At 49.2% G+C, this 12,614-nt stretch overlaps 1 protein-coding gene across 2 annotated transcripts in view; it reads left to right on the forward strand.

Annotated features, from left to right (window-relative positions):
- Positions 1 to 975: 975 nt before the first annotated feature.
- Positions 976 to 12,614, forward strand: part of TNFAIP8L1 (TNF alpha induced protein 8 like 1) — a 30,769-nt gene continuing 19,130 nt past the window's right edge. The window contains exon 1 of one of the 2 annotated variants that reach the window (XM_072601854.1): positions 976 to 1,286. In XM_072601854.1, coding sequence (XP_072457955.1) covers positions 1,082 to 1,286 — 205 coding nt within the window. In that variant the 5' untranslated portion in view covers positions 976 to 1,081. Of the gene's footprint in view, positions 1,287 to 5,384; positions 5,799 to 12,614 lie in introns of those variants that run through there. The other variant, XM_072601852.1, reaches the window with a different exon arrangement.

The raw sequence follows: 12,614 nt of genomic DNA on the forward strand, positions 1-12,614 counted from the left end.
ATTTCAGTCATTTCATTCATGTCCCACTCTTCATGATCCCATTTGGGGTTTTCTTGGCAAAGATACTGGGTAGTTTTCCGTTTCCTTCTCCAGCTCATTTGAGAGATGAGGAAACTGAGGCAAACTGTTAAGTGACTTGCCCAGGGTCTTGAGAGAAGGTATAGTGGTAGAAACAACAAAAGTTGGCTGCTGCATGGATATAAGGAAGGAAGGAGTGTGAGAAGACTGGAACGATACAGAAGTTTTGAACCATAATGACTTGGGAGGAGAGGAGTGGAAATAGCCTTGAATTTGAAGCCAGGATCCGGATCCAAACCCTGGCTCTGGCACTCACTGCCCCGTGACTCTGCAAATGATCCCGTGGACCTCAGTTTCCTCATTTAGAAAATGAGGGAGTTGGCTAAACCAGGTGATCTCTCAGGGCGCTTTCAGCCATAAATCCTATCATTACTATGACCTCAGAGGGCATCTAGTCCAACCTGTCGCTCAGCAGGAATTCCTTCTGCAGTATTTTGCAAAATGGATGATCCAGCATCCACTTCAAGTGATGGGGAGCTCACTACCTCTCGAGGTTTCCCATAGCTCTGATTGTTAGGCTGCTTTTCCTTCTGTGGAGCAGACCTGCCTCTCTACAACTTTCATTCATCATTTCTATCCATTTCCTGCTTCCCCCCTGGCCTCATGGACCTTGGGGATCCGGGATCCGGGATCCGGACCGGGGGCGGGGGCTGACCGGACTAGGATCAGTCCCTCCCAGCCACACCACACGCAGACATACACACAAACACACCGACACACACCATCTCACACTCACACACACCCCCTCCCACCCCTCCCCGGCCCACGTCCAGCTCGCCTTCCATTGGTCGCTTCGTAGGAAGCTCGACCCGCAGTTGGCTGGCCCCGCGCCCTCGCCCCGCCCCTTTTGGACTGGCAAACTTTGGCTTGAATTTTCCTCCCTCCTCCCCTCTCCCCTCCTCCTCTCCCCTTCCTTCCCTTTGCCCCCTTGGCCTCGGCCTCCAGGATCCGGGCAGTGCATGGGGCCCCGGGCCGGGCTGCAGGCGTCCGGCAGCCGCCGCACATGCTAGAGGCACGGCCGGGCCAAGGGTCCCGCTGCCGCGTGCGCTCCCCTGCCCTCCCATCCCCATCCCCAGCTCCCCGCGTGGGCGCCCGGACGTGGGGCTTCTGCGCAGCGAGGGTCCCCCGCGCTCCAGGCGAGCCTCGACGGCGGCGGCGGCGGCTCTCGGAGGGTCCGGGGAGCTCCGTGGAGGCGGACCTGCGGGCAGGTGAGCTCCCTGCCCCCCAGCGCAGGAGGAGGCGGCGGCCGCGGGGATCTCCGGGCACCCGGAGCCGGGTCAGGGTGGGAGCGGGAGAGAGCGCTGGGCAGCCTAGGGGCACCCGAGGAACTGGGGGGGCACGGATTGGGCAGCCTCGGCTGCAGCCCGGCCCGTCCTCGGCTTCCCTTCTCTCTTTTCCTCGCTCCTCAGTCTCCTTCTCTTTCGTCCGCCTCCCTGCCTCCCTCAGCCTCCCCTCTGGGTCTCGCTCCCTTCCCTTGCGTTCCCTTCCCCTTCCCCTCTGCCCTTCTCCTTTCTTTCTCTCTCCCTCCTGTCTCTCTTTGTGTCTCTCTCGCTGCGTTTAAGTGCAGGTTTCCCAGTCTCTTATCTCTGTCTCTATCTCGGGCTGGCTTCCCCCCCAGCCCCCGTCCCGCTCTGTCTCGTGGTCGCCTGGGTTGGGAGAGGGGCTTCTGGCCTTTGACACGTCCTCCCTTCCTCGATTTGCGGCGCAGCCTGCGCTTCCTCCCCTGGCTCCGTCGGCCCCTCGGACTCCTGGGTCGTTCACCCCAAATCAGGAAGGCTAGGGATTGGAGGGGGAGGATGGGGACTGGGCGGGACGCCAGCCTCTCCGGGTAGAGAATCCTCCTCTGGAGCCCATACACCCCGCCCCCCAAGGTCTGGTCCTGACCCCCCTGGGCAAGCTCCCATACTGTCCTAGTTATCTCACTAGCTCTGCCCTCCTCCACCCTCCACCTCAGACACACCCTGAGGCCAAACAGTCAACCTCTTCCCTCTGATTTGCTGCCGACCCACCTGGTGCCCTCGTGCTAAGTGCCCTTGGGGGCAAAAAAAAAAAATCACCAAATCCAAGAGTTAGAATTGGAAGAGACTTCGAAACCATTTGGTCCCACGCCTTCCTTTTTACAGACGAGGAAACTTCCCTCCATGTAATGCATATGGGCAGCTAGTATGTAACTTCCAGTCTTAGAGAATGACTTGCCTGGGGCACTAAGAGGTTCAGGTGTTACCTATGATCATCCATGCTTAGTATGTATATCAAGGAGTCAGGAGTCAAACTCAAGCCTCCTTGCTTCTGAGACTGGTCTTCCCATCCTCTAGGGCACAAGCATTGCCTCTCATAATACACTCTTTTACATATACATGCGATAGGATTGCTGACCAATGTGTCATGTGCGGTCTTGATGAGGTTGGGGGTTAAATTACTCCAACATGGAGAGTTGGGGAGGTTTCCTGGAGGACGTGGTTTCGTCATTTTGTGATTTGTTTTGTAACTTGTAAAGGAACTTTCAAAGGATGGGCAGGCACTCCATGGATGAAGCTGGTGAGGGAAGGCATTCTAGGGTTGGAGGTAGCAAAAGGTGTTCTGGGGACCGTGACTAAAGTAGGGAATGTATGCATGAGAGGGAATAATGTGAGAGAAATTTGGAAAGGGCTGGAGGAGGCCAGGTGCCGGATTATGGAAGGTGGTGAATGCCAGGCAAAGGAGATCAGCTTCACTTGCTTGTTTGAGACACTGAAGACCTTTGAGCAGAAAGGACCAGGAAAAAAGTGTGGAAGAAAGTTTAGTCTGGCAGAGCCTTAAAGGATGGATTTCAAGGAGGAGAGGCTAGAGACAAGACCACCTACTAGCAGGCTAGTGTAAGACAGCTAGGAGATACAGTGGATTGAGTGTTGGGCCTGGAGACAGGAAGAATTAAGTTCAAATCCAACTTCAGATACTTACTAGCTGTGTGGCCCTGGGCAAGTCACTTAACCCTGTTTGCCTCAGTTTCCTCATATGTAAACCACTCCAGTACCTTTGCCAAGAAAACTCCAAATTGAGTCACAAAGAATCAGACATGACTGAAAAATGACTGAAAAAATAGTCTTATGTGGAGATGGAGGTGGGTAATGAGTGTCTGTATCAAATTAGTGGCAATGGGAATAGATGGGAAAACCAAGGCCATTAAGGGGTAGAGATCCCAGCAGGGTCGAGGAGGCTTCCCTGAGGGTAGAGGTGGGATAGAACTTGAGAATGAGCAGACAGGATCTGAAGAGGCAGAGAGAGGAGGACCTAAATAGGGAAGGGAAAATAAGCTTTCATATAGCACCTACTGTGTACCAAATGTTTTACAAACATTATCGCCTTTGATCCTCACAACAATCCTGAGAAGTAGCTACTGTTATTTATTTTACAGTTGGGGAAACTGGGGCAAGGGATTTGCCCACTGTCACCCAGCTAGTAGTGTGTGAGGTAGTATTTGAACTCAGATCCTCATAACTCTAGGACTGAGGGCTCTATCCAATTCACCACCTAGCTAGAAGAGGGAAAGTGAGCAAGACTAGGGGGAGTACGGAATTCAGAAAGTTCTGGAAGTTCTGCGGTAGAGGAAGCTACTGCTGTTGATATCCCAGGTGAAGCCTCTCCCAGTCCTTCCTCCCCGACTTCCCTTGGGCAGGTCTCAGTTGCTGCCTTGACTTCTAGGATATTAAATGAGTGCAAGGCCTCACCATCATAATTAGGGCTATTAGGATGCTTTGAAGTTTCTTATAAGTGGCTGGGATGAAGTGATATGATGCCAACAGCTTTAACTCGTGTCCTCTCCCCTGTCCTGATAGGACAGTTTCCTCCTGGTCCCCCATCACCCCAGCCCCCCCCCCCCCCCTTCACCCTTTGTGTTCTGCCTTCCTAACCCCAGTGAGGCAGCGGGTGACTGAGCTGGGGGTAGCCATCCCACTGCTGCCCGAGTTCTGACTCACTTCCTGACTGGGCTCCACCTTCTTGTCATTGAAGGCCAGGTGTGAATCTGACGAGCTTTCAAGTTGTTGCTTGCTGAGGCAGAGCCTGAGTAGGTGTCTTCACCTGCCACTCCTTTGGGGCTCGGGATGGGTGTAGTAGTGGCTTAGTGGGGCCCAGATGGGTGAGTTCAGGAAACAGCCACCGTTTGAGGCATCTGCTTAACGAATAACACGATCACACTCCCTAATATAGCCAAGTCAATGAATCCTGTGCTCCAGGGAATTCCCCTCTCTTAAGGGAGCCTAGAAGATTGAACAATGACTTCTGAAATGTTCCTTCCTTCCTTTTTCTCCTTTCCCCTTCCCCACAAGCCCTGAGTTTCTTTATCAAATTCATTTCAGCTATAGAATCATAAAAAGTCAGATCTGAAAAGCCCCTTGGAACAGAATATCAGAGCTAGGAGGGCCCTTAGTACACTGTCAGAGCGGGAAACAACCTTAGAACAGAATGCCAAAGCTGGAACAGAGAATGTCAGAGCTGAGAGGAGCCTTAGGACACAGAATGTCAGAGTTGGAAGGGCCCTTAGGACACAGAATGTCAGAGCTGGGAGGGCCCTTAGGACACAGAATGTCAGAGCTGAGAGGAGCCTTAGAACACAGAATGTCAGAGCTCAGTCCTTAAAGCTAAATGACGTTTAGTCCCTCATTTTACAAATGGGGAAACTGAGGTCCATAAAGATGAAATGGTTTGCCCAAGGTCACCTGGGAAATCACTGAGCAAATGGGGACTAGGCCAGTTCTGTTAGCTTCTAGCCCTGACAGATAGTGCTGTGTGAATTATGAGAAGGAAGAAGCTCCCCCTTCCATTTCCCCCTCCTCCCCCACCATCTTCTCCCCAGGCCAGGCTTGTAAATGGAGAAGGAAGAGCTAGGTTTGTCCCCTAACTATGCAGGGCTGTAGTTGACACCACCACCCAAACAGCCCTGATTTTCAGGGGGAGGAAGAAGAGGCACAAGAAAAGAAAACACCCCTTTTCCTTGGCAGGACAGTTGAGAGAGCTGGGACATCCTTTCAAACATTGTTCCTGGAGGAAGTCCAAAGCCCATTCTCTGCATCCCTCCCACCCTTTCCACTGTCTCTAAGGTACAGTCTTTCCTTAGAGACTCACAATATCCTGGAAAGGTCATAGCCCCATTTGACAGATGAGGAAACTGAATCCCAACGAGGAGACTTGTCCACACAGAGTGAGTGACAGGCTTGGAGTTAGAACCCAGGTGTCCTGGCTCCCATCCCAGTCTCTCTTCATTCTGCCCCGATGACCACTGGGCCTTCAGAAGCACATTCCTTAGACCCAGGGAGGCCAGTAGAAACAGAATCTGGGGAACCAGGGCCCTGGAGGCAAACTGCCCCCTACCTTGCTGGCCAAGGTGCTATCATCCCTGGAGCTTGAAAAAAACTGAAAAGGGAGACCCTGCTGACTTTCAGCTCCTGGCTAGCCAATGAACAAACAAGAAATGCCCTGACACGTTAGGGAGCAGCTGGGAGATGTTGGAGGAGGGGCCGGCAAAGGTGTAACCGGGCCCCTGCCTGCCGTGCCTATGGCAACGACAAAGAACAAATACCTGTTGCCTGGACAGAACGCCAGGAGTCATCCAAACATTGGGGCTGTTTCCCCGATTACCCCCCAGCTAGAGCCCCTCTGTCCCCAGGAGTCCCCCGACACTTGCTGTCCTCTCAGGGCCAGGGGCCGGGAACATTCCTCAGATGAGTGTGGACCTGCTTCAGGTGAGTGTGGATGAGGCCTGGGCGTGGGGAGGCTGTTAAGTAGGAGAAGCAATGATGTTACAGAAAGGACCCTAGACTGGGAATCAGGATGCCTCCCCTGCTCCTGGCTCTGTGCATGAGCCCAGGAAAGCTGTTTCTCCTCACTGGGTCTCTGTTTCCCTATCTGTAAAATGAAGGGTATGGATTAGCCCCAAGGGTGCCTAACCTTCTTGTGGCCTTAGATCCCCTTTGGTCATCAGTCTGTGGACCCCTTCTCAAAATCAGTGCATAAGATAGAATACATTGGATTAGAAAGGAAACTAAATCTATTGAAATTGTTACCAAAATATGCATTTTTAAAAAACAAATTCACAGATCCACAAGTTAAGGATTCCTGGTCATTAGATGGTCTATAAAGGCTCTTCCACCTCTGGTGATCTCTGTACCCATTTTACAGATGGGTAAGCTGAGGCACTGAAAAGGGGTATGACTTTTCCAAAGTCATCCATTAAACCAATGCCAGAGTCAGGTTTAAAACTGGGGCTTCCTGACTCCTAGGCCTGCCTTTCCTGGGAATGCCTTCCCTGTGTACTCTGGCCCCTAGGACTTCTGTGGGATACATACTTGGTCCAATACGTCTCCAGTCTTCGGCCTAAAGGGCTCTTACTCCACCGGCCCAGTAGATTTTCATTTACTTTCCCCATTGGGTAAAAATAGTTTGGTAATAAGGGAGAATGTATGGAAATGACTGTAAGGATTCTCCCTGGAAAAAATACATTTCAGATGAAAAGAGATTCTCCTATGTTTTATAAGAGATCTGCATGCTGGGGATCCTTCTGGTACCTGTGGTAGAAGGAAAGGGGACAAACAGAGCCCCCTACTCTGCTCCTGTCCCTAAAATGGGTGCTCTCTTCCTCCTCTGAATGCTGAATAAGTGTCAGAACTAAAAAAGACCAGACTTTATTAAACACCTACCATGTGTCGGGCACTATGCTAAGGGCCTTACAGATTTTTGTTGCTTAGTCGTTTTCAGTTGTCTGACTCTCTGTGACCCCTTTTTGGATTTGCTTGACAGAAATATTGGAGTGGTTTGCCATTTCCTTCTCCAGCTCATTTTACAGACGAGGAAACAGGGTTTAATGACTTGCCCAGGGTCACAGAGCTCAGACACAGTGTCTGAGGCCAGATTGGACTCAAGTCTTCCTGACTCTAGACCCAGAGCTCTATCCACTGTGCCACCAAGCTGACTCTGGGCTTTCCCCTTTTTGGAAGTCCTTAAACTAGCATTCATTATTGTGAAAGTTTCTTTGGCCTAAAACAAGCCAATCAATAGGTTTAAAGGAGGGACCTTGAGGGGGAGGGGTGGGACAGAGGGGGAGGAATGACTTGACAGATGCCATAGAGCTGGTAAGTCCATAAGCAGTAAGGTCCAGATCCCTCAGCTATTCCACAGTAGGGTACTGGTGAGAAAATAGGACATGTGTGAGCTGCTTGCTACAAGAGCAAAGCAGAGTCTGGCAGGGGTCTTTAGAGAGTTGTCCAGTGGTGTGCTAGTAAAATGTTTAACAAGCAGCTCTCTGGGAGGGAAAATGTGTTCATGACACACATTATTAACATTTTCTCCATCATTTTCTTAAGTCTAGACAATCAATGAAACAATAGATCAAACTCTGATTTGTAGGATTTTCTGATTTCCGGGGAGTAAATAAATGCTCACACTAAAAACCTTTTGGCTCCAACATAGCCCTAGAATTCTTCACATTGGTCAGAGCCGGTCCTCTTGCCCCAGGAATGATGGGAACAAGTGGCAGAGATCCCCTTTGGCCTTCTCTATACCTCTGATGAACTTGGGAGTTGGAGGGGGAAGGCTTTTTAATGAGACCCCATGCCTTGTGATAAAACCCCTCCTAGTGAGATAACCCTCCCTTCAGTGTGGTATAGTGGAAAGGGTAATGGAAAAAGAAGGAACCTCAGTCCCACCTTTATTTGCTTTGTGACTTTGGACAGATTACTTCCTCTCCAAGCCTCACTCTCCCAATCTGAAATAAAACCCCTCCTAGTGAGATAACCCTCCCTTCAGTGTGGTATAGTGGAAAGGGTGATGGAAGAAGAAGGAACCTCAGTCCTCCCTTTATTTGCTTTGTGACTTTGTACAGATTACTTCCTCTCCAAGCCTCACTCTCCCAATCTGTAAGCTGAGAGGGTTGGACTGTCTAAACAGGATTCTTAATAATAAGTTTTCATTTCCATAGTCCTTATATACATTATCTCATTTGATCCTTAGATCAATTCCATAAGTTAGGTACTATTTTTTTTTTTACTAGATCTGTGATTTCATTGGTTAAAAAAGAAACTCCCAGGGAAGAAATTCTCTCCACCCATGCAGTCTGGCCTCTGCTCTGCAATGTATGGTCTTAGCTCTCTGAGGAATTAAATGGTGCTATTATTATCCCTATTTTACAGATGAGAAAACTGAGGCTCAGAGCAGTAAGTAGTGCTGCTCAACCCCCCACAGATAGTGAGTGTCTGAAGTGGGATTTGAACTCTGGGTATCTTGATTCATTCTAGGCCTTCAAGCTTTGCCACTGTGACTGCCTAACTTTTGCTCTGCTATTGGAAAGGGGTGTCTGACTCTGAACCAATCCGATTGGGTTCTGCAAATGTAGATAGAGCACCTACCATGCATAGCATGGGGGCATACAAAAATGCCATGAAATGATCCCTGACTTCAAGTGGCCTATGAGTGATAGAGGCATGTTTGGGGACTATGAGGAAGTAAGATACATGGCCCAGCGAGAATTCAAAGAGAAGGACATCACTTTCTGCTGTGAGGACCCAAGAAGTCTTCATGGAGGAGAGGGCACCAGGGCTGGGCCTTGAAGGATGGGAGATGTTTCAGTGGGCAGAGATGAGGGTGTGGAAATGTGGCCTGCACAGATCCAGAGAAGAGTGTGGAAGTTCAATTCAGTTTGACTCCAGGCTTTAGGCCAGGCAGTAGGGCTGGGAGGTGGGGAAACTAACCAAATCCTAGGCTAACACAGTGGGGCTGGGATAGGTACAGCTGACCTGACACTCCAGGACCACTTTGGGTCCATTGGAGCGAGGGCCATACCCAGTGCCGATCTGCTGGCCTTTACCTCAGTTGGCCTTGATAGGAGCTCTTGTGGTCATACTTTACCTGATAGTGCAGAAAGAAAAAAGACAAGGGGCTGAGTCACCCTGGAAAGAGGGACCAGCTTGGAGCCAGAGTATTTGGGGGGGGGGGGGGGCAGCAGAGTGAATTTGATTGGAAGTGGTCAGAGACTGGCCTAGCAGTGCCATCTCTTCAGGCCTCCCCCACCCTGCTGCACTAACCCATTAATAATTTAAGGTCTTTGGATTACGGCGTGAAATATTCATTAAATGGGGGAGCAGGCTGCCTGCCCCTCTGGGGGCAGAACAGATAGCATCCCCTTCTTTGGCCCCAGGGGTGGACACCTTGTGTACTAGTCCTGGCTCTGCCATTGATTTGTGGCGTGAACTTGGATAAGTCACCTCCCTCTCTGGGCCTCTGTTTCCCCATCTACAAAATGAAACAGTTGAATAAGACGAAAGTAATAGAAGTAATGCTGGAGTCAGAAATCTTGAGCTCCAGTCCCAATTTCGGATACTTAATTAGCTGGGGTGCTCTCCTGAGTGTCATCTCATTTCTGTGAGCTTCAGTTTCCTTATCTGCAAAATGGGAATGATCATGTTTGCAGCCTTCTCCTTTACTGAAGTTTGGGAGGAAAGCACTCTAAATGTATTTTAGTACTAAAGAAATGTGAGTTATTATTATCCAAGTTTTGCCCCAAGTCTCACCCTGGCACGGAGATGACTCTTGAAAGCTGTGTCAGATAAGCCCAGGTCCTGGCAAGTCCCACCACCCCAGAAAGGCTTCTGGTACTGCCCAGCCATGGCCTATGAATCTGTCATTTGAGGAGGAGGCTGACTAAGTGCAACAAGACTCACCCCCAGACTGGGTCCAAGGTGACAGATATCTTAACCTTAACTCTCATGAGCAGGCAGCTAGGTGGCACAGTGGATAGAGCACTGGGTCTAGAATTAAGAAGTCTCATCTTCCTGAGTTCAAATGTGTCCCCAGGTACTTACTAGCTGTGTGACCTTGGGCAGGTCATTTAACTGTTTACCTCAGTTTTCCTCATCTGTATAATGAGCTGGAGAAGAGAATGGCAAACCACTGCAGTATCTCTGCCAAGAAAACCCCAAATAGGGTCACCAAGAGTCAGATACAACTAAACCGGTGAGCATTGCTGAACTGGAGCTATGACCAAAGGAAATCGTGGATCCTTGAAGCAGTCAGTTCTGTGATGATCCTGCCTTCCCCTTATAATCACAATGATTGATAATGATAATCAATCATAATTGGTGACTACATCTTGCTTTTACAATTCACAAAAGCAATTTACATACTTTTTTTCATTTGACCCTCACAACTACCATGTAAGGCAGATACTACAGGATTTATTATTCCCATTTCACAGCTAAAGAAACTGAGGTTCAGGTCTAAGTAACCCATTTATTGTCACACCGCTAATCAGTGTCAACGGCTAGATTCCAACCCAGGTCTTGAAGCTGATGAAAGCTCACTCCCCTATTCACTATGCCACACTTTCCCTACCCTCTGTTCTCCCCTTCACCATCCTGGTCACTTTCCTAGATACTCTCACTTAATAAAGTTTTGTTGTTGGGTTTTCCTCTTAAGGTACATCACCTAAAACTGAATAGGAGCTTCCAGATGTGGTCTGACTGGGGACATCTTCCCCAGTCCTGGACACCATGCCTCTCAACGCTGTCCAAGATCACAATGAGTTTTTTGGCTGGCTTATCAACCAGTATACTGAGCCTGCTTTGCACAAAAACCCCAGAACTTTTTTTTTTAGCCTTGTCTCCCTCACCAAATATGTGTGAAGTTGATTCCTTTGCCAAGGAATCCAAGTGATTGGTTACCCAAAGGGTAATGGAGAAAGCCATGATGAGCACAAGGAGACTGGAGCCTCCAATCTCCAATCCTTGACGTGTGGAAGTCATAGCATTAGAGCCCCTTCCAGGGCAGATGGTCTATATTCTAAGAGGGGGAGCTCCCTGGGGCCAAGGATTCTGTCTGGTTCACTCCATGAGGTCTCCTTCTCAGCATAGTCACAGAAATCCAAGGGGCCAGGTGCATGCACAGTAAGTAGGGGTTGAGGAAAGAAGGAGGGAAGGAAGGAAGGAAGGAAGGAAGGAAGGAAGGAAGGAAGGAAGGAAGGAAGGAAGGAAGGAAGGAAGGAGGGAGGGAGGGAGGGAAGGAGGAAGGAAGGAAGGGAAGGAAGGAGAGAGAAAAAAGAAAGGAAGGGAGGGAGGAAAGAAGGGAGGGAGGGAAGGAAGGAGAGAGGGAAAGGGGGGCAGAAGGAAAGAAAGAAGGAGGGAGGCTGTCTACCAGATGAAAGCTGCCCTTGTACTGAATGCTAGGAATGTGAGGTTCAGAGCAGGGCACTTACCAGTACAGGCATACCTTGGAGATATTGCGGATTTGGTTCCAGACCATGGAAATAAAGGGAATATTGTAATAAAGAGTCACACAAATTTTTTGGTTTCCTAGTACATATTAAAGTTATGTTTATACTATACTGTGGTCTATTAATTGTACAGAGGTATTATGTCTAAAAAGACAATGTACATACCTTAATTAAAAATACTTTATTGATAAAAAATGCTAACCATCGCCCGAGCCTTCAGCAAGCTGTAATCTCTTTTGCTGGCGGAGGCTTGTCTCGATGTTGGTGGCTACTGACTGGTCAGGGTAGTGGTTGGGGTGCTCTGGCAATTTCTTAAAGTAAGACAGCAGTGAAATTTGCCTCATCAATTGACTCTTCCTTTCACTTGAACACTGAAAGACCAGTGTAGGGTTATTAATTGGCCTCATTTCAATATTGTGTCTCAGGGAATAGGCAGAGAGGACAGCTGGCTGGTGGGGCAGTCGGAACACACACATTTCTCAGTTGTGTTCTCTGTCTTACGTGGGCATGGTTCGTGGCCTCCCAAAACAATGATGATAGTAACGTCAAAGATCCCTGATGACAGATCACCCTAACAGATATAATAATAAGGCAAAAGTTGGAAATATTGTGAGAATTACCAAAATGTGACACAGAAACATGATGTGAGCACGTTATTGGTGAAATGGTACTAATACATTTGTCCAACACAGGATTGCCACAAACCTTATTTTTTTTTTTAAAAAAAGCAGTATCTGTGAAGCACAATAAAATGAAAGTGGGTACCCAAGGATAGGTTCAGGCCCTGTTTTTCTTGAAGAGTTTTCCTGAGAAAAGTTCTTGGCATGGTAACCTGGAACCACCAGGTACCAGGACCAATCAGGTTCCTCAGCTGGAACATTGTCAGGCTAATGGTCAGTACGGAGATTGTGGCTAGTTCTGTGGCATTGGAGAAGGCACATATACCTTACCTTGAGTCCTGTGGTCAAAGCTGGAGAGTCCAGAGGCCCAGTTGGTCCAGGGAGGAGTGCAGCCCAAAGGGTAGGACTGGCTAGAGTGACCATTCAGAGGCCTATGTCGAGGATAAGATGAGAATGGTGACTTAAGGAACAGAGCAGGTGGGGGGTTCAGAAGCCCAGGCCAAGGCAGTAGCAAAGCCTGAAAAAGGTAGGTCATGGTGTCCAGATTCACTGGTTAGGGCCAGAGTCAGCACTGGAGGTCCAGGCAAGAGTAAAAACCAAGAACTAAGTGTGGGCTAGACTTAGATTCCACGTGAGGCACAGAAATGACCCAAGACTAGAAACAAGGATGGAGAGCAGCA

Source organism: Notamacropus eugenii, chromosome 4 (genome assembly GCF_028372415.1).
Source record: "Notamacropus eugenii isolate mMacEug1 chromosome 4, mMacEug1.pri_v2, whole genome shotgun sequence".
NCBI lineage: Eukaryota > Metazoa > Chordata > Mammalia > Diprotodontia > Macropodidae > Notamacropus > Notamacropus eugenii.